At 52.9% G+C, this 12,109-nt stretch overlaps 1 protein-coding gene across 1 annotated transcript; it reads left to right on the plus strand.

The window, feature by feature from the left end:
* The first annotated feature begins 2,229 nt into the window (after positions 1–2,229).
* On the plus strand, positions 2,230–11,811 carry Cd40 (CD40 molecule). The gene is made up of 9 exons (XM_048349539.1): positions 2,230–2,288; positions 5,324–5,402; positions 5,705–5,830; positions 6,129–6,275; positions 6,616–6,709; positions 8,885–8,946; positions 10,172–10,258; positions 10,339–10,367; positions 10,837–11,811. Exons 1-9 carry the CDS (start codon positions 2,235–2,237, stop codon positions 10,993–10,995), a joined length of 837 nt encoding a protein of 278 aa, XP_048205496.1. The 5' UTR covers positions 2,230–2,234; the 3' UTR covers positions 10,996–11,811.
* Positions 11,812–12,109: the final 298 nt, after the last annotated feature.

Raw genomic sequence — 12,109 nt, forward strand, 5'->3', positions numbered from 1 at the left:
TTGATGGGACTCTCAACTATTGGCTCCCTCACCGGAATTCATCTCCTAGCTGTCATCCTCCCTTGCACTTTTTTTTTTTTTGCCAGTCCTGGGGCTTGAACCTCAGGGCCTCAGCACTGTCCCTGAGCTTCTTTTGCTCAAGGCGAGCATTCTGCCACTTGAGCCACAGCACCACTTTCGGCTTTTTCTGTGTATATGGTACTGAGGAATCGAACCCAAGGCTTCATGCATGCTAGGCAAGCGCTCTACCACTAGCCACCTTCCCAGCTCCCTCCCTCACACTTCTCAGCCCAACAGTATTTTGTGTTTTCCAGGGCCTTGCTGCCAGTGTGTCTCAGGAAGTGCAAGTACGGAAATATCTTCCCTTTTTCTTCTCTGGTCTGCGCCCCATGGGGCAACCCGAAGGCTACTATTTATTCTTTCACACATTAATTTAAGATGCTTTAATTGCTGCTATGATATGTTTTATATAATATAATTAATGTTTTAATTCTGTGTACTTGCTTCCCCAGGCAGTTTTGTGAAGGGCCCAATTTTGGAATCAAGCAAATAAGGAATAAGTAATAGCTGAAGTGATTATAGTAATGCCCTCTCCCAAGGGGATGAAAAATGTGCTTTTTATTTTCTCTTCAAAGGGGTTTTTTAAGAAAGGAAAAGATAGTTTAATTTTCTCTTCATCTTGAGCATGTCTGGGTGGCTTTAACAAAGGCCTCTAGGTGCTGAGTTAAGCGCTTCTGGCCTTTTTATAACTGACTACCATCTTTTCTATCCAAGGGGCCACTGACGTTTGAGGTCTGGATTGAGACCACTAGCTTTGTACCCCATGCCTCCAATTCCAATTTGTGATGGAGGCTAGTACTGAATCCACTCAATTCCTCACTGAGTGAGTAGAGCTGCTCAGGCAGCATGAGAGATGATGTCCTGAATTAAGATGAAAGATGATGTCCTGAGTTAGGACAGTTGTGGAGGTGACAGAAGATGGTGGCTAGAATCCACAGTAGAATCCGTAAGGGCTGCCCACACAGCCTTTGCAGCAAAGGCTCCAAGGAGTGGGTTCTTTCCTTGGGACCCTTCTCTTCTTCCATCTTCCCCTGTCTGTGCAGACTGGCCTCCTGACTTGGCCTAGAACTTCAGGATCAGCATCCCAAGGGTTATCTAGTTTGAGCTCCTTGGGTTTTTTGAGGATAGGCCTAGAGGCTCATGCGGACTCAGTGCACCAGTGGCAAAGCCAGGACCAGAACCCATGCGATCTGTGTGGCACTGGTTCGAGAATGGTTTGGGCTGGGTGCTGATGGCTCACGCCTGTAATCCTAGCTACTCAGGAGGCTGAGATCTGAGGATTACAGTTTGAAACCAGCCTGGGCAGCAAAAGCCCGAGAGCCTCTTATTTTCGACTCATCACCAGAAAGCCAGAAGTGGAGCTGTGGCTCAGGCGGTAGAACACCGGCCTTGAGTGAAAAAGCTCAGGGACAGAGCCCAGGGTTAAGCTCCCAGTACAGGCACACAAACAAAAGAATGGTTTGGGAGTACTAGGGGACAGGGACCTGAGGAAATGGAGGTACCATGGAGGGGCTCGAGTCTTCTGACATTTTCCAAGGGCTGGTCCCCGCAATAAGTGCCCGTCCCCGGGCACAGGATGGGAGCTGGGAAGGACACGGATGCATGGCAGGGTGGACGCGGAGGCCAGGAGCTGCGTCCCCGCGAGGGGACTTCCTACGCAAGAGAACAAAACTCAGCTGGGACAGAGGTTTCCTTGAAACGCCTCCCCGCGCTCCAGCGGCGGCCTTCCCGTCTCCCGGGGTGGCGGCGGGGACTTCCTCGGCCCTTTCTATCCCGGCCAGGGCGCTTTCGGTTCTGCAGGGATTCCCGGAGGCAGGGAGCAACCCGGAGGGGGTGTCCCCTTGGGTGGCTCCCCGGTACCCACCGGACTCCCCTCCCCCCCCCCGCCCCCTGGGAGGTCGGGAGTCTCCGGGGCCCCCCGCAGGAGCCCGGCACTTGACCTTTGCCAGGGGCCAGCCGGGCGGAGCGCGTCCCGAAGATCCCCGGGGAGAATCGGATTCCCGGGAAGGACCCGGGGAAATCCCGAGCGGTGAGTACCTGGGGGCGGCCGCGATTGGTCCCCGCAGGCCACGCCCCTTTCCGGGGCGGGGCCTCAGGGCGGGGCTGGGGCTACTAGAGGCCCCGCCCTGGCCGCGCTCCCGCCCAGGCCGCGCTCCCTCCCTCCCGCTGCCGCGATGCCGCCGCTGCCGCCTCTGCAGGGCGTCCTCTGGTGCTGCTTGCTGACAGTGGTGAGTAGTTTCTGTCCCGGCCACCCCGGGAGCGGCTGAGATTTGAGAGTGGGGAGTGGGAAGGGAGGAGAAGCAGGACTTCGGGGAAGAGAACGTCCCCGATGGTTTTGGGGAGCGCCTGGGGGCGTGGGAGCTGGGCAGAGTCCCCGGGACACAGGCTGCCCCTCCCCTCTATCTTGGGCAGTCCACAGAGGGTCCGTGGGGAGGGCACTGCCGGCACAGCCCGTGCCACGGTGGCACCGCGGAGTGCGTGGAGCCTCCACCTCGGTGCCATCAGCAAGCTGCGTGGGTTCTGGGGCAGCCTCGGGGGCTGTGCAGGGAGCCTGGAAGTGGTTTCAGAGGGCAGGGAGGAAGGCCGGCCAAGGGAAGGGGCTGGTCTCTCTTGTTTCCTGTCCCTTTCCAGTCCCTTCTCCCCTTGTGGACAGAGGCCAGTCTCTCCTGGTTATCGTTTCCTTGCCAGCTGGGGCTGCCTGTTCCATGGCAGTTGAAAACAAGGAATGGGTGCAGGCGCAGCTACTTTTTCTTTTTGAGAAGGGAAGGTGATCTTAACACCTGGCCTCCTCCCCAAACCAAGGAGGAGATCTCTAAGGTTAGGCATCTGTCTCTTGAATTCAAGATGAGTTAGGGAAGTCTTGGGACCACAGAAAGCTTTGGTTAAGAGACCTGCAGGGGTCTTTCCAAGCACCAGAATGGCTGGGGTCCAACCAAGCATGTCTCCGGGATTTTTAGAAGCTCACATTGACTCACTTTGGGCTTAAATGTATTTTTGTAGTTCCTCATTCTGAGGGCTGGGAATCCCCCATGTACCTGGCCTTCTCATCCTAGCCCCCAGGCACCCCTCCCCCAAACCTCCCCCTGCTCTCAGGGACTATAGATTCTGGCCTGGGGCCTGGACAGAAAAATGACCCTTGGTGTGGGAATTTGGTAGTGAGCAAAAAGTGAGTGAGGAAACTGCTCTGGTCCCAAACTTTCATTTTCACTCCAGGCAGTGGTTCTCAGGGAGAAGGGAGGCCGGAAGAAGGTGGAGCTGGAGAGAAGCAGCAAAGGGCCTTGTGGGAGGAGATGTGGAAGGGTGGTCAGGACTCCTTAAGAGCAGAGTCTGACCTTATCCCCCTTCCCCCCAGCTTAGGCTGCAGGTAGCACCCAGATTGCTGTGATAGCAGTAACAGGTGCTGTTTATCGGGGTCTCCCTGTACATCAGACTAAGCAAAACACTGCAAATGTTCTCTTATTTTATCTGATTTCTCCCAACTCCTTCATACAGGTGAGCTACCTGAGGCTCAGAAAGGGGAGTTGCTTTGTCCAAGGTCTCCTAGCTAGGTAGTGTTCAGCCTGGCTGAGCCAACATCTGTCTGATTCCTGACTCTTCCTGTCATGTGGCAGGAGTCCTGCTCCTGACGCCTTTGGTAACAGTGAGACAGCTATGAGGAGTGGAAAATGACAAGTTGTCTGGGAACTTGCTGTTTTTCTCATGTGACCAAGGACTTGATTGCTCTGAAGGTGTGTTGGCAAGTTCTGGTTCCGAGGGTGGCGCCTTGGGATGCCCCCTCCAGGCAGTCTTCCCTAGTTGAGGTAAGATGCATTGCATGGAGTAATTTTCTCAGAAACCTAAGTTGAACGAGAGAGCTACCAGTCAGCTGGATTCTTAGCAGTCTGCCAGTTAGCCAGGGTGCTGGGCATCCCAGTAAGGAGAAGTCAAACTGCCAGCGAATGAGCACCTACTATGGCTAAACACCGTGCCAGGCTGTGTGTGTGTAGTGTTCCTCATCTTTACAACCCTACCTGCAGGGACGATGTTATTGTTTCCATCCTAAAGATAAGGAAATGAGGAACACATTGAGGAAATAAGGAAAAGAGGGTCACAAACTAACTAGTATGTGTTACAACGTTTGGAACCTAAAGTCTGATTCTCTGCTCTTTTCATTGGCTGTTCTCTGAGTGTAGGATGATCTTAGATCTAAAACACAGACTCACTGTGTAGTTCTCTTTAAAAATATTTCTCACTGTGTGTGAGTGCACGTGTGTGCGTGTGGCACGTGCACGCGCGCGCGCACACACACACACGTTGCTGCTTAATCAACAGATTTTCTTGCCCAGGCAGGCTTCAAACCTCGACTCTCAGATCTCAGCCTCCTTAGTAGCTAGGCTCTTTCTTATTTATTAAAGGAGGAAATCTGGAACTAGAATCTAGTTAACACCTCTCAAAGGCTTGTGAGTCCTTTTTAGAACCAAAATTAAGAGTAGGCTGAGGTGGAGGGCTGACTTTCTGCCAGCAAAGCAACCAACTGGGATTTAATGTCAATGTTTTGTTTCTGCTGGATTTATTTTTAGAGTTTCCTTTTATTTATGGGAAGTGATACTAGCAAAGATATAAGGCTTTCATTTAAAAGAAATGTAATTAAATTAGCAAGGCACAATTAATAGCATGATTGCTACCCGGATGTCACTGAAATGACGTCTAAACTAAGTTGATGGAGAAAAGAGGGTATGTTAAGATCTTTGGTTTCTGTTCCAGGGGAACTCCAGGCACTAGATCCATCCTCTCACCACTAAAACGGAAGCTGGGTTCACCTTTCTAACTTCACAATCTTAGCAGTTTATAGGGGAGGGGCCGAGTGAACGATGATGTGGAGATGGAGACGAGCGTGGAGAGGGAAGGAAGGGAAGAAGAACGAGGAGGTGGAACTGAAGCCAGCTAGCCCTCAGGACTTCCCGGGGGAGGTACTGAAGACTCCAGGTCCTACTGGATCTTGGGGAAGAGGAGACCCAGGAGTTAAGCAGCTCCATTCGTTTAGAGAATCCAGTGCTATGGCTTTTGTAAAACACCAGAATGATCATCTGGACTCTTTCACAGTCAGATTCTTTTGACAGTTTAGATGAAAACAAACATACCCGGTACTCTGCGGGGCTCCATTTTTAGCTTTGGACTTCTGCATCGGTGGCGGCGTCTGTCCTGGCTGACTTTTAACCTTCCCACCAAGGAGGCAACAGCAGAGACTTCAAGATCCTTACCAATTGCACAATTGTGTTTTCAGGTCTATGCAGAGCCAACCACTGCGTGCAGAGAAAATCAGTACCTACTGAACAACCAGTGCTGTGATTTGTGCCCACCAGGTGAGATGCCAACCCTCTAGGCCCACAATGGGATCCCTCTGGGTTTGCTGGCAGATGAAGACCCACCGTGAACTCGGGTCTAAAACAACCCATTTCCCCCACTCTGCCCAGCTGTCAGAATGTTCTAGGCTCTCTCTCTGCCAGGGAAACCTCTGCCTTCTCTCCTTTGGGGTCCTATCTCTTCCATTTTCCCCAACCAGATCACAGAGAGTCGGAGACATTCATCTCTGAGCCCCCTGCTCTCAGTAGAGGATGTGATTCATTGAGCGGCCAGAGATGCCATAGTTCCTGATGTTTTCCAGGAAAGAATGTGGTGAATGAATGCACTGAATCCACTGAGACACAATGCCAGCCATGCAGCCAAGGAGAATTCTCAGATGCCTGGAACCGAGACACCCGCTGTCACCAGCACAGATACTGTGACTCCAGTAGGTGGGCTAGCAGGGGAGGGGCTTACAGGTTAGCTAATATTCCTGACCACACAGCAACTCAGATCGCAGTAGCCAGTCGGTTCTGATTGGTCAACTGGTTGGCTTGACTGACTTCCTTTTTTTTGTTTTTGGCTGTACTAGACATTGAGTCCAGGGCTTAGTGTTAGCTGCTAAGCAGGATCTTTTCTTAAATAAGTTGTTACCTGTATTTGGAAAAGGTCTAAGGCATTGTGAAGAGCTAGCCAAACTCAGCCCAGCAAAGGGGTTCCCATCCTTTCTTCTGCTCTCTACTCAGATCTAGGGCTCCGGATCCTGAAGGAAGGCACAGCAGAGACAGACACCGTTTGTACCTGCGAGGAGGGTCAACATTGTATGGGCCATGCATGTGAGAGCTGTGCCCTGCACACCCTGTGTGGCCCTGGCTTTGGCGTCAAGCAGATTGGTTAGTGGCCCATCTGGGAATCAGCCCTAGGGGTGGGAGATGAGAGCCAGGAGATCTTGCCCAAAGGCGATCTGGGCAGTTGACACAGTTGGCATGTAGCCCCAGAGGTGGAGGGGCTGGAGGCTCCTGAGCGGAGAACGGGATCTTCTCCCTTCTGCTTCCAGCCAAGCATTGGTGCCTGCAGAGGGAAGGGATGGGAGAAGCCCTGCTGAGCTGCAGCCCTGAGGGGCAAGGAGCTCCAGGCAGCAGCTCTTCCTGTCCTGCCTGTTCACTGGTTCCCCCAAGAGCTAGACACGTGGGCCACTGAGGTGGTTAATGTACTCTCCTACCCCGTTCCCAGCTACAGAGATGGATGACACGGTGTGTGAACCTTGCCCTGCTGGCTTCTTCTCCAATGACTCATCTGCCTCTGAAGTGTGTCGCCCCTGGACAAGGTACAAGGACCAGCTGCCTTTGTCTCTCCAGATGCCTGCTCTACCATCTCTGTTCCTCCGTGGCTGCGCACACTCACCCACTTGTGAACTGTCTGTGGAGTGACCTTGCGTTTGACCCTTTCTGCTTTGCTCATGTCTGCTCTCGGTGTAGTTGACACTGCTGATCTCCCATTCTTTGTGTTCTCGGGGTCTTCTGATTACTCTCCTGCCCCGGCTTCCCTTCCTCAGCTTTCTGCTTCCTTCATGCTTCCTAACTGGTTTTCTGGGGCGTTGTTCTGGGCTTTCCTCTCTAATCGCCTTGCCGGCCCTCCCTGGACCGGGTCACTCACATCTGTGGTTCTATTTCTCGGGCATGGTCCTGCTCCGTCTCCTCCATCCCAGGCACCCTACCACTGAGCCCCACTGAGCCCCACATTGAGATGTTTTTCTTTTAGTTATTTTTTTCCATATAGAGTCTTGTGCTTCCCCCTGACCCATGCAGCCTCATATTGTGGTCCTACTGACAACTCCCTCATAGTTAAGATGACAGTCACTACCACACCACTTGTTTTGTTTTTGTGCTCACCCTGGGGCTTTAACTCAGAGTCTGGGTGCTGTCCCTGAGCTTTTGTGCTCAAGGTTAGTGCTCTACCACTGAGCCACAGCCCCACTTCTGGCTTTTTTGTTTTTTTTGTGCTTATTTGGAGATAAGAGTCTCAGGGACTTTCTTGCCTGGACTGGCTTTGAATCAAGGTCCTCAGATCTCAGCCTCCTGAGTAGCTAGGAAGACAGGTGTGAGCCACCAGCATCTGGTCTCAGACACGGTGTTTTCTTTTCTTTGATCTGTCCCCTATACCTGGATCAGTGCCTTGCATCGTCATTGTTCAATGGCTCTTCACTGGTGAGAGTCACCTGGGGACTTGAGGCTCCCATTCTAGGGTCTGATCCATGTACACTGACCTTCAGGCTGCTGGTAGCAACTGTCGCCCCTCTGAGCCTTGGCATCCTTATCTGGAAGAGGAGAATGACTTCCTTTCTCAAGGCTTGAAGATGAAGACATAGGAGTATGTTTTGTAAGCCGGGTACTGTGGCTCACACCTGCAATCCTGGTTACTCAAGAGGCTGGGAGCTGAAGATCATGGTTCAAGGCCAGTCCAGGCAGAAAAGTCCATGCGATTCTTCTCTTCAATTAACCACCAAGAAGCTACAAGTGGAGCTGTGGCTCAAGTGGTAGAGTGCCAGCCTTAAGCAAAAAAAAAAGTCAAGCAAGAGCACAAGGCCCTGCATTTGAGCATGCACATTTTGTAACCTAAATGCTCTTATGTAAGGCTGAATGAAGTCTGTGCTTTAAAGCTCCTCTTCATCTCCCACCTTTAATGGTTTTTCCTTTGCCATAATCTTCTCTGTCTCCTACCCCATTCTTCCAGGTGTCCTCTTTCATGTGGCAGCTCCTAGCGGGGCATTCTACAATCTCTCCTTCCCTGAGCTTGCTGACCCCTCACTAGTTAGGTCATCTGGCTTGAAGATCAGCATCTGGTTTCCCATAGACTCCTCATGCCACCTGCATGCCCCCCCCCCCCGCCCACCCTCCCGCACACTGTCCCACTTAGCGGCGGTGCACTTCGGCTTGACATCCTGTGGTACTCTCTATACACAGCTTCCCATCCAGAAATCTTCCCAGAAGACCCTTAAACCAGCTCTTCTTGACCGGAACCAGTTTTGCTTCCTGTGGGACATTTCCGGCTTTGGCTACCGCTGGACATCTTTCAATTGTCCTGCACCCTCCAATTCTCTGAAGAGCCGTCCCCCTAACCCCGCCTGACACAGAATTATCTGCTGTTGCTGCCCTGCCTTAAACAGACCTCATGGTCTCCCCCTTCCAGCCTTTGCAGCTATGAACTTCATCCTGGCATTCATCAGAGCTGGCATTCATTCAGAGCTGGCATTCATTATCCACTTTCCTATTTACTACTCTTTAAGATGTAGAATAACCTTTCCTATGCACTTATGAGTTCCCGGCATTCCTTAATAACCAACATGGGCTGCTGCCTGAAATGCATGCGTGCTCAGTGGACCTGGACTTGCTGATAATTGACTGCCTCTCTCTTCTGGTTGGAAACCATACTATTCCTTTTTATGTATGCATGTGTATACACACACACACACCAACACATATGCACGTGTGTCTTTGCACAGCTGTGACGCCAGAGACCTGGTGACGCTGCAGCAAGGAACTAAGCAGTCCGACGTTATCTGTGGTGAGTCTGGGAGAAGGGGAGACTGAGGCACACAGAGACTGAGGGGGGGGTGTGTGTCGGTGAAGTGGAAGCAGGTTGGGGCGGGGTATTTCAGCTTTGCCGCTTACCTTGAAAGCCTGGGCAAGCCACTTGGAGTCTCATTTCTTCATCTATGAGATGGGGTGAGCACAGTGTCTCCTATAGGTTGGTGCAGGCGTCTAGCATGGCTTCTTGCAACTCGGCGGCCCTCCAAGGCTGCCGCCTGCCACCCCGTCTTTAGATAGCAGCAGGTTGTGGCATTGCCCTCCCTCCCTCCCCCCCCCCCCATAAGCCTCAGTTTTGATTTCAGAATGAGGAAGGCTGGCTTGAGCACAGACTGCAAACTCCATTAACGACAGAGACCCAGACAGGTCGTTTCATGAGTGGGAAAGGTCATGGGTGAGATAGAATGTTCTCTTTGCTTTTTCTCAAGATGGACTTTCCTCTTTGCAGGCCTGGAACCAGGGTGAGGTATGAGAGGCAATTGGGACAGGGCATTTAGGATAGTGCCATACAAATGCAGTAACCAAGATTTTGATGCGATGTTAAAAAAAAAATAAACTCACAAAGAAGCAGGAAAAAAATCATAATGAACAGCAGAATTGGAAATAAATAAAGACAGGATCCAACCTTGCATTTACAGGACCTCTGCCCCATTCACTCCATTCTAATCTGGTTCCAATAAAATTTTATTTAAAACATGGGGAGGGGGGGAGCGTCACCTGTGGGCCACTGTTTATTGATTGGATAGAAGAAATACTTTCCTCTCCCCCTCTATTGTTCTGTAACAAATGGAACGGTTCAGACGTAAGTGGAGCTGCCCCCAGTGTCCAAGGGGGGGCGTGTTGGGAAGTGGGCTGGCCAACCACGGCTGCTCAGTTCTCCCCGTGGGTGCTGGCTTCTCCCAGAGTGGCCTTTCCTACTGGTAAGAGACTATAGTGTCCAGATTTTTAAAACATGAACCCTCCTGTCCCCCCCCCAACTAAAAATACTGCTAGCTATCTCAAAGCATTAAAAAAAATGGCGTCAGCCACTATGAACCTGCCGGAGGGCCAGGTGACGTAGGGAGATGACGTGGCGGACATCGGGAGCGGGCGTGGGTGAGCTCATTCCCCGGAGGGGTTGTGAGGTGGACAGGGGACCGCGGTGTTGCAGGGGAGGCGGGAACCGTTGTGGGTGGACCGTGCTCAGGTCTCTGCTTCCCCAGGCCCCCCGTCGCGGAGGAGAGCCCTGCTGGCCATCCCCGTCGTGATGGGCCTCCTGTGCGCCCTCGCCGTGGCAGCTGTCTGTGTCCGTGAGTCTTCAGGTGGGGAGAGGGTGGGGAGGGAGGCCGCTCCGGCCTTCCCAATGCCCAGCTCTTCCTTTTCCCTCTAGGGAAGGCGGTCAGGAAGCCGAAGGCTAAGGTAGGTCAGCTCTAGTGCCCTGGGCGGGGTTCTGATCACCTGGGAAGACGAGCAGGAGAATTGGTTCAGGGTCTGTCTTTGTGGCCAGTGGGGTGGCAGCAGGACTGGCCCCTGCTCCCCCTGCCCGCCCCCCCCCCCCGCCATGCCGGGCCAGCCTAGAATCCTTCAGTCCACACACACCTTCCCCCATGGTGCTGACCCTGGCACCGTTGGCCGAGCCTAACCCAGGCTCTTCTTTATTCTCTCCCGACTTTTGCCTTGGATCTTGTGTCTGGGTCCAGTGTGGAGGACCAGAGAGGCAGATCCACTGGCCCCCACTCTAGAAGCTTCTTTTTGCCTGCTCTGTGGCCAGCAGGGGGCAGGAAGCACCCAAGGAATCAGCCCCACCATTTGGGGGAGGGGATCCCCTTCCCAGGGGTGGGCTGGGTGGCCCCGTGGCTGGGCTGACCCCACCCCTGGGCTTCCCCAGGCCCTCCACCTTCAGGACGCATGGAAGGGCCCCGTGGAGATGGAGGACATCCCCGGCCACAACCCTGCAGCCCCCGTGCAGGAGACCTTGCTCGGGTGCCAGCCCGTTACCCAGGAGGATGGCAAAGAGAGCCGCATCTCAGTGCAGGAGAGGCAGTGAGGCCGGGTCTGCCGGGACGCGGCCTTCCCGCCAGCATGCATGGGGCACAGGGCTGGAGAGCCTGGAGTCGCCGCAGGCGGGCACTGGTGGGGCCCTAGCACAGACACAGACCACAGTTCACCTTCTAGAACTTCCATGCCTGTCCTGGAGCCATCCAATCTCACCACTTGCTTTTGAAGGTGGAGGAAAGACTGGGAGGGTGTGTGGGGGGGCACCGGGTAGCACCCATCAAACCTTCTGACCCAGCCCAGCGGCTCAGTGCTCTGAGATGGGTCCTGATGCCACCACAGCACCACGTGTGGGGGGCGGACTGCACCCACTGTCAAGAAGGCAGGCGGCAAGTCCGGAAACTTAAAGCACCACAATGCACGACTGTATGCAACATGGTGTATCATGGGCACACCGCTGCAGAGAGAAGGATATCTGTGGACATAGATGTGAATACTATATATAGGGTATATATACTATATACACTATATTATACATATAAAACGTATATAATTTATGTAGGCAAAACAAGGGCCCTGGAAAGATGCACTGAAAACTTACATGTGAGAGCAGTAATGTCTGGGCCAGGGGAGACCTAGCTTTCCCATAATGCTTCATTATTTTTTCCAAAGGAGAGTCAATTGGCATAATGCTTATGTAATTAAAAAATCATCAAACATGTAAAAGGAAAACCGGGGGTGGACGTGCTGGGTGACATGAGCCGTTTAATTTGCTGTCAGCCGCTCAGAATGAGGGCATTTTCTGAGATAAAGAATGTCCTCCAGCGGCTGCCCCTCGGGGCAGATCCTATGTGGGTGCTCACATTTGGTATCAGCTTTGTTAAAAAAAGAAAAAAGAAAAGGCTTTCTCCCCACTTTTCCTCCTGTCCTGTCCTCCCAGTCAGCCTTCCCAGGCAGAGGGCTTCTGCAGCTCTGCTGCTTTTTATGGAGGGAGAAAAGATGCGGGCGGGGGGGGGGGGGGGGAAGGAGGGGAGGGGATGGGCCCGGAGCTCATTTCCTATGACTAGCTGCTCAGGAGGCTGAGATCTGAGGATCACCACACAAAGGCAGCCAGGGCGGGGAAGTGGGAGACTTTTATCCCCAATTGCCCTCTCCATAAACAGGAG

This window comes from Perognathus longimembris, chromosome 6 (assembly GCF_023159225.1).
Source record: "Perognathus longimembris pacificus isolate PPM17 chromosome 6, ASM2315922v1, whole genome shotgun sequence".
NCBI lineage: Eukaryota > Metazoa > Chordata > Mammalia > Rodentia > Heteromyidae > Perognathus > Perognathus longimembris.

Coding starts and splice junctions, on each gene's coding strand:
- Cd40 (XM_048349539.1), top strand. CDS start 2,235: ATGCCGCCGCTGCCGCCTCTGCAGGGCGTCCTCTGGTGCTGCTTGCTG. Junction 6,276..6,615: donor CTTTGGCGTCAAGCAGATTG/GTTAGTGGCCCA, acceptor CCCCGTTCCCAG/CTACAGAGATGGATGACACG. Junction 10,259..10,338: donor CGTGGCAGCTGTCTGTGTCC/GTGAGTCTTCAG, acceptor TTTTCCCTCTAG/GGAAGGCGGTCAGGAAGCCG.